This window comes from Magnolia sinica, chromosome 18, assembly GCF_029962835.1.
Source record: "Magnolia sinica isolate HGM2019 chromosome 18, MsV1, whole genome shotgun sequence".
In the NCBI taxonomy this organism is placed as follows: Eukaryota; Viridiplantae; Streptophyta; class Magnoliopsida; order Magnoliales; family Magnoliaceae; genus Magnolia; species Magnolia sinica.
The window spans coordinates 70,597,337-70,613,612 of record NC_080590.1 but is presented as its reverse complement, the minus strand read 5'-3'; the positions used below and the strand labels follow the sequence as shown (position 1 = coordinate 70,613,612).

The following is a 16,276-nucleotide window of genomic DNA, read 5'->3' as shown; positions in this document are numbered from 1 at the left end:
TGTGCCTGTAAAGGCTATTTCAACATTTCGTCGTTTCATCTGTGATTGTTCCCTTTCGATATAGAAGGATTATCTTGATAATCTTCTAAATCAAAATTTCTCCTGCTGTCAGGAGTAATATTTCTTGAGGAAGTGAACATTGATCAGTATACTGATGCCTCGTCTATCTTGATATGTTATTCTGTATGCTCCATTGGAGTAAACTTCAGTTATTACATACGGTTCGTCCCACTTAGGGTAAAACTTGCCTTATTCGCTGAGTGATTACTATTGGCCTTTTTAACATCAAAACCAAATCCCCTTTCCTGAAAGATCGGTGTTTAACCTTTTTATCGAAGGCAACAAAAACTTGAGCTCGATATAATTGTAAGCATTGTTGGGCTGCCAGCCTTTTTTCATCAAGCAAATCAATTCTTTCAGCCATATCTTTGCATTTTCGTCATCTGTAATTGATTGATGCACCACCACCCTTAGTGAAGCGACCTGTATCTCGATCGGCACAACAACTTTCACACCATAAACTAATAAATACGGAGTATCCTTTGTTGCTGTACGGTGCATTGTTCTATAAGCCCATAATAGAGCTTCCTGCAGTTTTTCATCATAGTCATGCTTATTCCCGCTCACTATTTTCTTCAATATTTTTACAATTGTCTTATTGAATGCTTCAGCTAGCCCATTGGCTGGTGGATAATAGGGTGTTGAGAATGACTGGTGAATCTTGAATTTCTGACATAACTTCTCCATCCCCTTATTTTTGAAAGGAGCACTGTTATCTGTAATGATTCTCTTTGGGATACCATGACGATATATTATCGCATGCCGAATAAAACTAACAACATCTTTCTCTTTAACACTTCGTAGTGCAACCACTTCCATCCATTTGAAAAAATAGTCTGTCGTTGCTAATATATACTGTTTCCCTCTAGACGATGGTGGATTTATGGGGCCAATGACATCAAGTCCCCACGCGGCAAAAGGCCAAGAAGTAGCTGACTGATAAAGATCTTCAGGAGGGACATGTATGATGTCTCCATGGATTTGACACTCATGGCACTGCTTCACATAATCTATTGTGTCTTTAAACATTGTCGGCCAGTAATATCCCATTCGATGCACTCGGTGGAACAAATTCCTCCCAGCTTGATGCGCCCCGCATTCCCCAGAATGTGCCTCTTGTAGCACTTGACGTGCCTCTTCTTTGTTTAGACATCGCAATAACATTTCATTATAAGATCTTTTGTATAATTCTTCATTACACAAAATGAATCTTTTTATTTTCTGCTTAATCTGTGATTTCACTTCTGGATCATCTGGCAAGATATCGTACTTGAGATAGTCGATGAAAGGCTGACGCCAATCATCTATTGTCACTTCTAAGCATGATACGAGTAGGGCTTCCATTATTTTACCAACTATCTCTGCCGAAGGTAGGAATCTCCTTTCTTCAATTGTTACTTACAGGGGGCTTCGATCTAGGCAAGATAATGCTGCTGCTAGACTGGCCAAAGCATCGGCCTTCACATTCTCATATCGTGGTATATGCTTAACTTCAATGTTTAAAAATTTCACCAATAAGTGTTGTGTTTTTTGACAGTACGGCAAAAGTTTCAGTTTCCTTGCCTCAAATTCCATCGCCACCTGATTTATGACCAGCTTAGAATCCCCATAAATTTGCAGGTGTTTTATTCCCAGTTCACTGGCTATATCCATCCTGATGATGAGGGCGTTATATTCAACTTCGTTATTTGTACATGTCATACCTAACTTGAAAGAATAAGGCAACAAATCGCCCTGTGGGGTAATGAATATTACTCCGGCACCTGCCCCGGTTGCCCGGGCCGCCCCATCAAAGAACATTTGCCACACTTTAGGTAGTTTTGTCACCATGACTTGTTCATCTGGAAAATCATCGAGAATAGCTTCGCAATCTGTCATAGGATGAGCTGCTAAAAAATCTGCCATTGCTTGTCCTTTTACTGCTTTCGCCGGTTCGTACGTAATCACATACTCTAATAATAGTAACATCCACTTTGCCAACCTTCCTGACAACATCGGCCTTGTCATCAAAAACTTAATGGGATCTGCTCGAGATATCAGAGTTATGTCATTGGACAAACAATAATGCCTTAATTTCTGAACTGCAAACACCAATTCCAAGCATATCTTTTCGATAGGCATATAGTTGCATTCTGCACTGATCAATTTTCAACTTAAATAATAAAGTGCCGCTTCTTTTCCATTTTCATTCACTTATGCCAGCAGGGCTCCCAGTGAATTCTCAGCTGCTGATATATACAAAATGAGGGGCCTTCCTTTCATGGGGGCTGTTAATATTGGAGGTTATTTCAACAATTCTTTTATTGAATCGAAGGCATTTTGGCGGGATTTATCCCATATGAATTTTGCTCCTTTCTTCATCAGATGAGAAAATGGCTGGCATCTTCCTGCTAGGTTTAAGACAAAGCGGTGGATATAAGCTAACTTGCCCTGCAAACTTTTCAGCTCTTTCAACGTTCTCGGAGGAGGCATACCCTGAATAGCTCTAACTTTCTCTGGATCTATTTCGATACCCCTATGTCTTACCACAAAACCAAGGAATTTTCTCGACGACACTCCAAAGGCACATTTAGTTGGGTTCATCTTCAACTGTTTCTTTCTAATTCAGCAGAAGACCGATACCAAATGTTCATGATGCTCCTTATGATGATTTGACCTGACTACCAAGTTGTCCACATAACACTCAACATGCTTATGCATCATGTCTTGAAATATGTTCTACATTGCCCTTTAATATGTTGCTCCTGCATTCTTGAGTCCGAACGGCATGACCTTGTAACAATATATTCCCAATGGGGTTCTGAAAGCCATCGCCTCCTCATCTTCAGGTGCCATTAGTATTTGATTGTAGCTGGCATAGCCGTCCACAAAGGACATGACAGCATACTGCGTAGTACTATCAATTAACATTTCTATTATTGGCAGTGAAAAATCATCTTTTGGACATGCTTCATTCAAATCTCTGAAGTCAATACAAACCCTGATCTGCCCATTCTTCTTCTTTACCGGGACTATATTTGATATCCACCTAGGATATTTAACTTCTCTAATGAATCCAACCTTTATCAGTTTGCTTATTTCTTCTTCTATCTTGGGCACCAAGTCTGGGTGAAACCGCCTCTCTGTTTGCTTAATGGGTCTTTTGTCTTTAGAGATATTCAGCCGATGTATCACTACTGTCGGCTCTAGACCGGGCATTTCCGCATATATCCAAGCAAAGACATCTTTATTTTCCTTCAAGAGACTAACATATTGATTAGCTTCTTTTTCTAATAGATTGGCACTTATGAAAGTATACCACAGTTCTTCCTCTATTCCCAAATTTATCTCTTTCAAGCTGTCAATCGTTGGTTGCCCCCCATCCTCCATCTTCTTTGGAGCTGTCTCGGGCTTACTGATCACATCAAGGTCCATTTCTTCTATCTGGTCAACTGTCACCATATTGACTGAAGATTCTGCTCCCAGACCTTGGAATTTTTCTCGCTTCCTATGATTAACCCCAATTGGAATCTGAATTCCTTTCCTATAATTTAAACCAACAGGTTCTTCGTGGTCAAAGCCCATTTTCTTTATGATTTTTTGACTTGCCAAACTATATCTCTCCAGCTCTTCGAGCATTAAGCTTTCGTTTTCTTCATGATTTTTCACCCCATTGCTGACTGCTTCGTCCTATTTTATTTCTAAAGGAGCATAGAATTCGATCGACTCTGGATACCTTGCACTGGGTTTAACACAAAACCTCTTCAGAATGAAGGGAAACAGCCTATTCCTCTTAGCATACGGGAGCAGTACTGTATAATTTGACTGCAGAATCTCCAATTGTTCAGGCAATAGCAACGTTAATGGCGGTTGCCCTGGATATCGCAGATGTTTCGGGATAAAATAGAACTTCTTCTTCACTTTCTCTATTACAAGCGACTTTGTTCCTTTTTCTTTCATTATTTCCATACAAACATTTTCTTAGTTCTTGTTCTCATCGTTCTCTTTCTCTTCCTTATTAGAAAATGTATCATAATAACTCGCATCTACGAAGAAAGCTTCAGCTTCTGTATATGGTCTTTCATCGGCTAACACTTTATACTGTACCCCGTCTTTGCAGTACTTGAAACACTGGTGCAGGGTAGAAGGTATGATGCCATACTGATGCATCCACGGTCTTCCCAGGAGGAGATTATATGTAGTCACTGCATTTATAACATGGTAGACGACATTCGTAGTTAGCACTGCTATCTCCAGCGTTATTGTAATCTTCTTAAGCGCACACTGTCCATCTTTATTAAAGCCCTGTATCATCATTCCACTAGGGCATAGGTTCGAGCATCGATAACCTAATTTATTCAGCATTGTTATTGGCAACAGGTTTACAGCAGACCTGTTATCAAGCATTATCCGTTTTACTTGCTTACCGCAAATATGACCCATTATCATCAACGGCCTATTATGTCCCCCATCACAGGTCAGGTCTTCATCAGAGAAGGAGATAACCGGCAGACAATCCTCTTGTTTATCACTTTCTAACTCAGTCAGCAACACTTCTCTTATGCTTTCATTAGATCATGCTTTGGTTAAGTTTTGTCAAGTGTCTTCTAACAACTTCAGAGCGTCATAAACACTCAACCAGGCTGGAATGCCTTTCAAGTGACTTATAATGTCATAAATCACTTTCCCTGTCTCCTTTCCCTTTTCCTTCTCACCACTGCTATTGTCGCTGGTGTGACTCTTGGCTGCTTCTGCCTTCACTTTTTCATTTTTTGAACTTGGTAGGCTAGCCATCTTCTTCCCTAATCACAAGGTAGTCACGGTAACTTTTCCTGTTGTTCTCTGATCATTCACCCTTGTCCTCTCTTGATAATCTTCTCGCAAGGTGAGTACATTTGCAGTCGCTCTTCTATCCCTTTCTTTCTCTTTCCCGACTATTATTTTTCCATTGTTTATCATCCTTTGTATAATACACTTCAGTGTATAACAATTTTCTGTTGGGTGCCCTACTAGGGGGTGATAATGACAGAAGTCTCTTTCCTTTGTTTTAGATGCCTCCTCAGGATGTTTTGATAGCGGCAGTTCAATTGTTCCAGCTTTTAGCAACTGATTCATCATGGGGAGTACGTCCTCCTTTTCAAACGTAAAACCCTCATGAGAATTCAATGATCAAGGTCTGTTGTCGTAAAACCTCCCTCTGGGGTGACTCGACTCTTCTCTCCTTTTCGTCCTTTTGTCTTTCACTTCTCTTACTTCATGGTTCCTCTTTTTGTGATCAACCACATTTGTGATCAACTTTTGAGGTCCTTTTCTAACCATTTCATAATTAAACGTCGGCATCTTCCGAGTCATTAATTCTATAGCATGCACTTTTGTAGCCAAGTCATGGAAGGTTCTGATGTCTGCACTGGTGAGACCAAATGTTATTCCAGTTTTTATAGAGTTCAAGCACATTTTCACCTATTCTTTTTCTTCTGGTAATTGCCTGTAAGAAGCTCCCAAGGTCTTCCATCTGTCTATAAATTTTTCCACTTGCTCTCCTTCTCTCTGTCGCACTGAAGCTAGTTCCGTGATATTGACATCACATTCTGATGAGAAGAAATTTGACATGAATGCGTCTTGCATCTGCTTCCATGTTCTTATCAACCTAGGCGTTAAGCTAGCATACCATCTGAACGCTTTATTCGTTAGAGAAGACCCAAATTATCGAAGACAATATTGGGGTACTGGAGAAATTCCCCATATTGGTGATGAAGTGCACCAAGTGTTCTTCTGGCGATCCATCCCCATTGAACTTTTAAAAGTCTAGATGTTTAAAATTGTTCGAGAAAGGGATATCCTCCACTTCTCTCGGGTATGGTGTACGATATCTGAATCTTCCTATGCCCTTACGTTCTTTCTCCGACCTAACCACCTCTTCAACGACCTGTCGTATTTCTTCTTGTGTCACCATTCTTGTCATGGGAACAGATCCATGCGACCTGGTCCTCGGTAGCTGTGACCCTTCGGGGTGTTGCTCTCTTTCACTCACATTATCAGTCACTAGGGGCGCTACCATTCGGCCAACATTGTGTGTGAGAGTCGTTAAGGCTTCTCTGAGATTTTTGCATTCTTCCATTAGTGCTCTTTGTGCTTCCACCATTTCATTTACATGATCCTCCATAGTTGGTGTATTTTCCTGATTTGTTCCGGCCATGTGCATTGTGGCTTCCCCACTCTTCGATGAAGCTGTAGTCGGAGTGGGATAAGAATACGTTGACGTAATGGGGCTCACGAAAAGAGGGGCGATGGGGTTTCATTTGACTTCTCTGTGCCCCCATTGCCATTAATTGATTAGGGCGAAACAGACACCGGTGAACTTACTAGCAATGCTTTGCCCTTTTATTCTTTCGTCCACATGTCTCTCGGGGTCATCAAAGTCGGGAAATCACATGACGTCAGCTGTGGAACTGTTCGCCTAGGGTATATCGCAGGAGGGGCAAGTTCAAGATTTTTTCTAGCGGCATTTCGTGGTATCAGCCCCCTAACTCTTCTCAACGACGAGCTTGTTCTTGTTGCGGTTACATTCTGAGTCTGTCCTTCTGCAAGTGACGACAATCCATTCATCTTTTTCTTCTTGCATTACTAGTGAAGCAGTCACGACTATAACGGCTGCTCGTGATTCTGTTTGCTTGTCTGCTACCGCTTTACTTTCACTAAGTCCGGTTCGTTCATCAGCATACTCCGCAACAAATCCCATCGTGGTGAAGTAAAAAAATATCTTCCCTTGAAAGGCTGTCATTAATTGGTTGGTTGCAATGTTCTTCTTCTCCTGTCGTTCATATTCACAAAGTAAAGGAAAATTAGTACTTATATTAAATCGTATTCTATTTTGGAGGTGAAACGTAGGATGTTCCCATTGAGAGTTGCCATTTTGGCACCATGAAGATGCCAAACAATTGTGATTATCTCCCTTGTAATTCTTAGGCTAATATTCAAATGAATATGAAAAATCCCCAGCAGAGTCGCCATTTTGTTTCGAATAAGAAACAAATGCATTTCGTTTGAGAAATTTCATTCATTTGATTGATTACCAAAATAAAACAAGAAAGACAATCACTTTATTTATATATTCTAAGTTCTTTACATCCCTTTCTCCTTTGATCCTAAATAGAATACTTATGAATTATAATATACAATCAGTATTTAACATCAACATTATGCATAAATGTATAAAACATTAAAACATAATGTTGAATATTATGTTAGGAGCCATTGCGCATGGTCAGAAACTATGGTGCACTGTCAAAAGCCATTGTGCCACTATCAGAAGCCATTGTGCGCTGACAGGAGCCATTGTGCACTGGCTGAAGTTGTGGTGCGCAGGCTTCTATTATGCGTTGGCACCCTTTGTGCGCCAACAGCATTGTGCACTGACTCCCATGGTGCACCAGCAGCGTTGTGTGCCGCACAATGCATGTTCCGCACAACATTGGCGAGCTTTACCTCTCTTCTTCCGCAATTTCTTCCTTCTCAACTATTGGTTGCCAATGACCCTATTAAAGGGGTCGTGGGGTATTTATAGCCACTCACATGTGCGAATATGCCACATAAGCTCATTACGTGGACCTCTTTGTGCGTACTCCTTTGTGCGGACACCTTTGTGCAGACGCCTTTGTGCGGACACCTTTGTGCAGTCTTCCTTTGTGCGAACGCCTTTGTACGATCTTCCTTTGTGCGGACACCTTTGTGTGGAAACTATTGTGTGGTAATCTGTACTTCAGGATCTATTCCCACACAGTTTTCTGTGCAATACACTTCATTTCACACAACGAGTTGTGCAGAAAGTGTTGCGCACAACGATTTACGGACAACCGGTTCTTCTTACCTTTTCTCCCTATTTTATGCCTCAACACTTGTGATGGTATTCAACTTCTTGTAGCATATTCTCCAACCAGTAGTAACTCTAGTTGACACGAGTTCCTTGTTGGCATTGGCTACGACAGTGATTCCAGACTTCTTGGGAACCACCTAAGTTGGACTCACCCATTGACTATTAAATATTGGGTATATGATACCCACATCCAATAGCTTAAGAACCTTAAATTTAACCACTTCTTTCATGTTTGGATTTAGTCTACATTATGGTTATCATGAGGTCTTTGCATTATCCTCAAGATGAATCCGGTGAGTACAAATCAAAGGGTCAATTACCTTGAGGTCCACAATCGACCATCCAAGGGCTCCCTTATGCTCAATAAGAGTAGAAATGAGCATACTCTCCTGTTCTTGCTCAAGGTGAGATGAAATCACCACCTGGTATGTCTCATCTTGACCTAAATAGACATATTTCAAATCAGGGAGCAAAGGTTTTAGGTCAAGCTTCGGTGCCTTGAGGTTAGATGGTAGAGGCACCACATCAGTTTGGGGCAATTCTTCAAATTATGGCCTTCACCAGTTAACTTCAAGTACCGGAACAGTATTAAGCATGGCACCCATCTCCCTAATCATATCATTATCAAAATCATGGGAGTGGGACATGCACATCTCTAGAGTGTTAGAGGATAAGCTCAAAAGTGTTCTATCTTCCATGAAAAAGTCAATCATGTTAATGTCATGGAAATCGTCATCATCCTCAAACTATTTGCCCATATTGAAAAAGATATTTAATTTTAATGTCATATTTTTGAAATACATACTCATGACTCCATTCCTATAATTAATGATTGCGTTTAAAGTGGCAAGGAATGGGCAACCAAGAATGATGGAAATTTGAGTGCTCGTGTCCATAATGGGTTGAGTATCCAGGATGATAAAATCTAACGGGTAATAGAATTTGTCAACCTGGACCAACACATCCTCGATTATCCCTCTCAGTACACAAACTGAGCGATCGGAAAGTTGTAATGTGGTTCGGGTGGGTTTCAATTCACCCAAACCTAGTTGTTCATAGACCGAGTAAGGATAAGATTTACGCTCGCTCCTAAGTCAAGAAGTGCGTGCTCAATCCGGTAGTTCTCAATTACACAAGGGATGGTTAGGCTACCGGGATCTTTGTATTTCTGTGGCACATCTTGCTTTAGGATGGCACTAAATTTTTCAGTTAAAAAGATTTTCTTTTGAATATTTTGCCATCTTTTGGTCGTACACAAATCTTTCAGAAATTTGGCATAGGAAGGTATTTGTTTTACGACATCAAGTAGAGGAATATTGACCTTCACTTGTTTTAACACCTCTAGAATGTCCTAACAGTTAGAGAGAGATCTTGGTGCAACCAACCATTGGGGGAATGGGGCAATCAGCTTGCCTTGAAGTTCCGGTTCTAATTCTTGTGGAGTAGTGCTAGGTCTATCATCATTGTCCTCTTCCGGGTCCTTAGGTTTTTCAGCCCTTACCGGAATAGATTTGTCAATTATCTTCCCACTCCTAAGAGTGGTGATAGACTTAACTTGCTCCATTTAATTTGAAGAGCTTGGGTCACTTATTTCATATTACTGTTTAGGATTAGGGAAAGGTTGGACTGGAAGAATCCCTTTTTCCCCAATTGATTTTTTTATCTCATGCCCCTGTATGGCCGTTGAAACATCTTGAAGGGTTTGCAATATACCCTGAGTGATAAGCTCTTTGTTTTGAATATGTTTCCAAACCGGGTCCTCTTGAGGTTTCCCTTGATTCGAGAATTGGTTAGGGATTCCTTGAGGATTAGCAGTTTGTCCATTCCTCCAACTAAAGTTCAGATGATTTCTCTAACTAGGATTGTATGTGTTAGAGATGGGTCCACTGAAAGGTCTTTGGTAACTATTTATGGCATTAGATTGCTCATTTAGTACCTCTTGAAAAGCAAATATTATTAGGCAATTTTTAGTTGTGTGAATGTTACAAGCACAAATACCACAAATAGTTTCCTTACCCTTATCCTACTTAAGTACCCTTATCCTACTTAAGTTCCATGGCCTCAACCTTCCTTGCGAGACTAGCCATTTTAGCATTTATATCATCATCCTGTTTCAGCAAGTATATCCCACCTCTCTCCCTTGCTTGAGTAGGCTTAGATGTCACTACCAAAAAACTGGGCAAAGGCTACGGATAAAAGTAGCAGCTAAAGGCCTATGGCAACGGTTAAAGTCCGTAGCACGACCATAGCCATTGGTACCGTAGCCATAGGTCTTAAAGCTATGGATATGGATTTAATCCGTAGTCATAGAAACAATAGGTACGAATTAAATTCATAGTAATACTTTTCATAGCTTTAAAGTATATACAGCTACAGATTATATATGTAGCTAAAAGTAGAGCGAGAACTGTAGCAATGGGCTGAAATTAGCAATAGCTACGGTTTCTAGATAAAGGGCTACGGTTAATAGCCGTAGCTAATGCCTACTTTTTTAAAAAAAATTAAATTAAATATAATAATGGCATCTCTTACCATTGTAGTACATACCCTGATAGATCAACTCATACAAGCTAATATAAATAAATACTTCATGACTAAATCATTCATTCATTCAATCAAACACAATCATTCATTCAATCAATCAAATACAATCATTCATTTTAATCCATTCACAAAAGTACAATGTTAACATCATAGTTATATGTCTATTTAAAGTTCTCATTGACAGTAAGATCCAATGCCTTCTTGCAGCCAAATAGCTTCTCAACAATCGCAAGCAAGAACTCCATGGATGTGCCTCTACTGGTTATCAATTTGCCATCAACTAACACCCTATTCTCAGCATCACTTTGATCCGAAAGCTTACTGCACGTGGATGAAAATCAATTTCATCATACAAACAATGTAGTCATATGAAAAAGCTATGCCCTGAAACTGAAGAACTAAATTATAGAGAAAGATGATGACGAGATGACATAAAAAAGAAAGACAATACTCGGGAGCATACACTGATCTTCTCATTTCTGTGTGGAAGAAGTTAGCGTAGAAGCCAACCACCATCCCATAATATCTCTGCAGATATACCCGACCTACATAAAAGACTGGCCAATGCATTAAGCACCTACAAAAGAAAGCACATTGTACTATTTCAAGATAAATGAACCATTTCAAGAAATTACAAGTTACTAAGGAAATATTATAATCCAACACCCAAATTTTTTAGAACTCTGTAACATCAAGAAAAGAAATTTGGTATCATTTCCTCTGCAAAACATGAGAAAATACCATACCATCCAACCCATATGGAATACTATCTATGTAAAGCTATTGTCTGATCTGCTTCAATTGAAATCATTTTTCAGCTCCCTCTTACTAGGATTTCACACACATATCATCACACCTAGAAATAAAGCACAAGGAAAAAAAAATCATTCTTTTAAATAGTACCTAGAACTTACTTTAATTTCAAATGTGAAACATTAAAAAGTAAACAATGGAATGCAGAAAAGATGAAGAAGAAGAAGAAGATGCAGAATTAGGATACATGGGACATTCAATCATCAATCGGGACTATTCATTCAATAGTACCATTGGGAGCAAGCCATAGTACAAGAATCAAGCCGATTGGATGATCCTCACCCTTTGAATGAGTTAATTTTGTACAATCATCCATTGTTTTTGAGCCATAGATCACATGATTTGAGTATTGTGTCTCAACCCACCTGGAAGAATGACCATTAATTCCTCTTTGGCTAGCTTGCAGCAAAAGTCCACATCATCTAAATGTCTACCAAATGTTACACATCTAGCTCTACCTGAATCATAACCCATGCCCGTTTATATGATGCAATTTTACATATTGTAAATAGAAACACAGAGTAATGTAAAAAAAATAATAAATAAATAAAACAATGACTAATAACAATGCTCAACAAGAGAGGGACTTGATTTCATAAAAATGGAAATAATAAAATCATGCTTACAGGTCCAACTTCCTTTGTGATGTTTCTTGATACCAAAAAAATAAAATAAAATAAAATAAAAATTCAAAGAATCAAGCCAATGTTTACACTGAATAAAAAAATAAACAAGATGTGTTATGAAAGCTTATAACTCATACATTTTCTTGCAAAGTCATAGGTTAGAATCTTAGTCATACCATATGATTCTTATGAGAATGTGAGTTTTGCATGTATAGTATGTTCAGATCCACCAACAATCTAAAATATTTCACATCTGCGCTAAATCATTAGATCATGAAACAATAAAAACACTTCAGATATGATAAAATCATATATGTATATTGGACGCAAGATTCCTTTAAACTACATAATGTGGACGAACCACTGCTACTTCCAGGTCGAACAAATCCATATTGTTTCTCCCAATTAAGCATCATATAACACCTCTAAAGTAAGAGACAGGTCTCGCAATCGAGAAAAAAGATTTTTTTTCCCTCTAAGTTCTTCCTTCTGTGCAAGATTCTAGTGTACACAATATGATCTAGAAAGCATGGCAAAAGCATCCATACGGGAGTATATACCTTGTCTATTTTGATGTCAAACAGTTGATTTAATCCAACAATGTAAACATTCATGAAAAGTACAGGCATTAAAGCCTGCAAACATTGATTAACAAGAATCAAAACAATACAACCACATGAGATACAATCAAATGTATACATACTCAAAACTGAAAACTATTCATCGCGTTACCTCCAAAATTGTTCAGCCATGTGGTGCAGAACATGGGATTAGCAAATTGGCATAGCTTTTCTTCTATTCTATGACAAAAAGCAAACAATGATTTTCTGGTAGATGCCAACAGTTAAGGTAGATGCCAAATTAGAAAAGGCAACAGCAAAAGTCATTGCCTGGTTTGAATAGAGAAACCAAAGCCAACGTGCATGTCGCATATGAATTGTCAAATATCTGCATAAATGCTTCTACACCCAAAGAAAAGAAAAAAAAATCACTTTATAACTTCATGAAATTCAACACAACATGGAGGCATCAATGTAAATGGTGAGTTTGTAACAACTAAGGGAGCGCCATCAAGACATTCACATTAATTTGTTTAAGGCAGTACTTCAGTCTCTTCTAACAACATAGCTTCAATGCAAATCTAAGTAAATCCTAGCTTCAACACAAATTTATGAATGTGGCTCCAATGTGGTAACATTTAATTGGGCCACATGCCACCCTACCTACTTAACAGATCAAACGAGATATGGCTCAATCAAACCTCACCATGTTAGGAATTAAGTGCTTACCCTCATCTACTAAATTCACATCTTGGACAGGCCACATTGCATCAGCTGAAAATGAATAAACCATGAAATTGAAACAATTTAGCTCACACTTGAGCCTTTTGAAATCATACCAAAGACAGGTAATTAGGTTGAGCAGGCCCCAACACATGGTCCATTGCTAGTCTGTATGAAGCTCCAAAAGCAGGATGAATCTCTATCCAAAGTTTTTATATATATATAAATAAAGAAAGAAAGAAAAAAAAAAGGCGAATTACCTATTCCACAAGACTTTCACTGAAAAACCAAAGGCATCTTAAAGTGGCAGCATTCAACACTAACAAGTAAAATGTAAAATGTAAAAGTACATAATCCTTTAAAAGAAAATATTAAAGTACAATGAATTACCTGTTCCACAAGACTTTCACTGAATGTAGTTTATTGCAAACCAAGTTTATTGTAAGACAAAAAGCAAACTCTGCAGTATTATTGGCAAAACTGAAAGGAACCATAATATATTATTTATTCACTACTATTTAATATTATGCAAAAGACTGACTTTCAACTCCAACCACAATTTTATATTGAGGCTAAAATCCTGTTTGTGACAAACAGGGAACTTCCTCTGTTTGTGACAAATCAGATGCATGATGCATGCATAACCAGAAAAAAAAATCAAAATAAACAACAGAAAAGTGGAAAAAAATCCAAATAACTACAAAATAATCAAAATCTGAGCACAAATTATATCCATCCATGTCCTGAAAAATCCAAATCAGCTACAGAAAAATCAGAATCAACAAAAATAAATAAATAAATAATCAGATGCAACCAGATATAGAGAGGTAGCTGAGGTCGAGGCTGATCACATGACCAGTGGCATCATCGCACGTGATGCCTTTCCAAGTGCAACAATCCCTGTTATCAAGATTCCAAGAGGAGAGTGTAGTCTTGTTGTTATCAGAGAAGTAAAGGCCTACTTCAAGTGGAGCAATGCTGAGAAGTGGTTTTTAATGCATTGTTGTTGGGTTAACAAGGGCTTACTGTTAGTCTCACTAGCAAAGACAAAAGAGGAGAAAAGGAGGGAAGAAAATACATGAAGTATAAGCCATGAGATAGACAACAATTATAAGCATGTATATTAGATACAATCTTTAGAATCCAAAAGTTGCAAGTATGACATCTAGTTCTGCATACCGAAGTACAAATTTCTTGGAATCAAACACCATTTATCAACAATTGTTTTTTCCCCCAAACTTGCATGCATTACCAGCATGAATGCAAACGAGATGGCTTTTAGAGTTTGTCCCAATACCCATTCATCAACAACTAGAACGTAGAGGTGAAAAAAAATCCTAAAGCATCATAAGAAGTAATAGAAGGAATCTTATCATAATAGTTGAAAGCATAAGTATACAATTTGGAGCCCACACCCCTCAATATGAACGCTAAGGAAACTAGAATATGGTTATTCCTGCTTTATTTGATTCCTAATTTCAATTCAATTAGTCCATCTAAAAGCATAAGCTCCAATATCATAATAGTTTCTAAGAGTCACAATATGATGAACAAAATACACCATATTGAATAAATATTACAATACAAATATCTCCTTCTTCCCCTCAGTCTCATAGCCGGCCAAGGTCTTTTCTCAATTGGTACAAATTGTAGATTAATGCATGGCCTTTGAAGAGTAGAATTGGATTAGTGAAGTTGTAGAAATGAACTATAAATCTACAATGCATTCAACGAAGAATATTATCAACAGAGCTTTACTAATCAGTTTCGAACTTGGTTGTACATGAGAAAAAAAGAAGCTAATTGGATCTTCTTTTATGAAATATGCATATCACCTACAACTAAACCTTAATGTAGATCACCCCGAGTTCGGCCCATTTAAGTCATTGGATCTAAAAGCAAATAGGGCCTTTGATTTCAGGGGTGAGAATTCTGCTTTGAAGCCAATGATTATTTGGGCTAGGCTAGGGTCTATATCTTCTTAATGGCCCAGGAAGCTCACTAGTCGTGACTTATTTAAACTCTTCAAGCCTCTAGTACTTGCTAGTTGACTAAGTCAGGCCAGGATCCTTAACTAGATAGTTGACTGAGGCTACAACATAATAGATCAAATAGGTAAAACATAAATAGCAAGTTCCATCAAGAACAAGCAAATAGGCAACAGAAATGAAAGCAGACAGGCATTGGAGGCGCCACACAAAACTCCAAGACAGTTTAGGTACAGCTACACTAGTCACAAAAATCTGAAAGCATACTGCTATCAGAAAGTCTAGTTCCTGGAAGCAACAAGTAGACAATCAATAGTATGGATCAATGAACCATGGGCCTTGCTCATACAAACCCGAAACCTGAATGTACAGTGCAAACTCTTGGCCAATCATTCTACGACAACCCTTTCAAGGACAACCAACAATTCAGAGAACCCACTGAATTCATACTATGAATACAACAGCTTTTCATGTGCCAAAAATACAGTGGAGCAACAGAAATCCCAAGGAACCCCAATAGTATTCTTGTTCAAAGAAAAGGGAGATTTATGCAGTAGAGATTTATACAGAGAATTTAGAACAAGAAAGGCAGAGTTAATAGAATTACCATAGTATATAAGCATTACGATCTTACTAGAAATTATACTAAATGCTCAACATCTTATGATAAGATTAGAAATGCAACATTATACTATGCTGCTAATTTTAATTGGGTGGGGCCCACTTTTGAGGATCCAGATCATCCATTTGGTGAGTTCTACCATGGATGGGTGATTGCACCAAACATCACCTCCATCAGAAAAACCTAGCCATCCAATCAGTGGATTTCAAGGAGTTGCATATGGACAGTTGGCCATATCTTATTTTTAGCCGTCCATCACAGGCCAAAAATTAGATGGCAAGGGTCATCGTGGGGCCCAGTGTAGTAGGACCTGTAGTGTCCTCTCTGCCATCAGTTAGTACAAGTGTGCAAATGTACTTGGGAAGATCATGATCATTAGATCAATGGCAAATGAATGGACAGTGAATAAAATAAACAGTAGCAATCCCTAAAAAGGGATTCGACAATGCAAATCCCTAATTAGAGATTTGTCAATGCATATTCCTAAT

General features: G+C 38.5%; 1 protein-coding gene and 1 long non-coding RNA gene across 2 annotated transcripts; both read right to left on the bottom strand.

The window, feature by feature from the left end:
• Positions 1–1,458: 1,458 nt before the first annotated feature.
• Positions 1,459–1,965, bottom strand: LOC131232432 (uncharacterized). The gene has a single exon (XM_058228651.1). The coding sequence runs from the start codon at positions 1,963–1,965 to the stop codon at positions 1,459–1,461; it is 507 nt and encodes a 168-aa protein (XP_058084634.1).
• An 8,963-nt stretch (positions 1,966–10,928) lies between these two features.
• LOC131232962 (uncharacterized) lies at positions 10,929–12,197 on the bottom strand. The gene is made up of 3 exons (XR_009165005.1): positions 11,635–12,197; positions 11,203–11,312; positions 10,929–11,033 (listed from the first exon to the last, which is right to left on the bottom strand). It is a non-coding gene; the product is annotated as an uncharacterized LOC131232962 (long non-coding RNA).
• Between the last annotated feature and the right edge of the window lie 4,079 nt (positions 12,198–16,276).